This window comes from Rosa rugosa, chromosome 5 (assembly GCF_958449725.1).
Source record: "Rosa rugosa chromosome 5, drRosRugo1.1, whole genome shotgun sequence".
Lineage (NCBI taxonomy): Eukaryota > Viridiplantae > Streptophyta > Magnoliopsida > Rosales > Rosaceae > Rosa > Rosa rugosa.
The window spans coordinates 28,762,389-28,763,772 of NC_084824.1; the positions used below are offsets into that span (position 1 = coordinate 28,762,389).

The 1,384-nt window shown below is 37.3% G+C and overlaps 1 protein-coding gene across 1 annotated transcript; it reads right to left on the bottom strand.

Annotated features, from left to right (window-relative positions):
* Positions 1–214: 214 nt before the first annotated feature.
* Positions 215–1,024, bottom strand: LOC133710528 (major strawberry allergen Fra a 1.08-like). Its single transcript, XM_062136619.1, has one exon. The coding sequence runs from the start codon at positions 891–893 to the stop codon at positions 411–413; it is 483 nt and encodes a 160-aa protein (XP_061992603.1). The 5' UTR covers positions 894–1,024; the 3' UTR covers positions 215–410.
* Positions 1,025–1,384: the final 360 nt, after the last annotated feature.

The window sequence follows — 1,384 nt, forward strand, 5'->3', positions numbered from 1 at the left end:
TTCATGTGAACGACAATTAACTGTACGAAAAGACATGTAGGACACTTCTTTATTTAGATTGTCAATTGATCGGATTCAAACTGTACGTGTTAACATAATTGTTCTTTTTTTTTTTTTTCTTTCTCGATAAGGATAATTGTTCTTTTATGATTGTAGCTCAAGTTGCTTGAACTCGATTAGCAGTAATTAAATATTTACATGGCGACCAGGCATGCACTTTGAGTTTGCTGAGACAATTAAAAGAAAACAATACACAATTTAATATTGAAATCAAATACGAATACGTCACTCAATCAAAATAACTTGAAAGATCAAAAGTTGAACAAAAATGAAAGCCACGCACACAAACATAGAAATGAGGACATGTAGGGTTTGCCAGCTCTAGCATATCGAGTATAGTAGAGAGAGGTTTAGTTGTAGGCCTCAGGGTTGGCTAGAAGGTGGCTCTCGATGATCTTGAATAGACCAGCGGCTCTTTCTTTTCCAGCCTTGACATGCTCTTCCTTGATCTCCACGTCACCCTTTATGTGGTAGTTACTGGTGCTCTTGATGACGGAGCCTCCATCGGAAGATGCTACCAACTTAGTCTCATAGGAGATCTTCTCGATTTTGTCAGATATAGCGTCTCCCTCAATCATGCTGTATTTGTAGACAAAGTTGTCTTTGTCAATTCCGTCAATCTGGTGCTTCACATAGCTGTATTCACTTCCTTCACCAAGGTTGATCTTCTTGATGGTGCCAACTCCTCCATCACCTTCAAGAATCTCGGCACTCTTAACTGCTTGGGGGGCAATCTTGGGGATGAGGTTATCGGCATCAAGGACAAAGGCCTTGAACAACCTAGCTGGTGGGATGACAGAGGTGAACTCAGATTCATAAGTGAAGACACCCATGATGACTTAAGTTAATGATTTGATGAAAGAAAGGTAGTAAAATGCTCGTGGAAGAAGTGAAGATAATCGATATTGATCGAAGGTATTAGATGTCGGAAAGTATGAGCACTTGATGTGGTTTTATAACCTTTAGGAAGGAGAGTGTGGACATTTTTTTTATATTGTTCAATAGCTGTTGAATGTTGATTATTCCAGCAATGTGAAAATAAGGGATATAATTTTCAATTCAATACATCAATAATATTTTAGTCAAGTCATCCCAGTTTGAAGTTCTGGAAGTACAAATATACTAGCTAGTTGTTAAGTACGGACTGCCTCATGGGAACTGTGAAACTTAGACGTTAAAACCGACCCAGTATCCATTTGATTCAAGTAGTAAACTACATCTCAGTTTTTTTAACCAACTGTTTCACCAAAGTAACAATTGGAGAGTTTCTTTCTTCTTCTATTTTTTTTTTTTGTTTTTTGTTTTTTTTTAGAGTTTCTTTGAG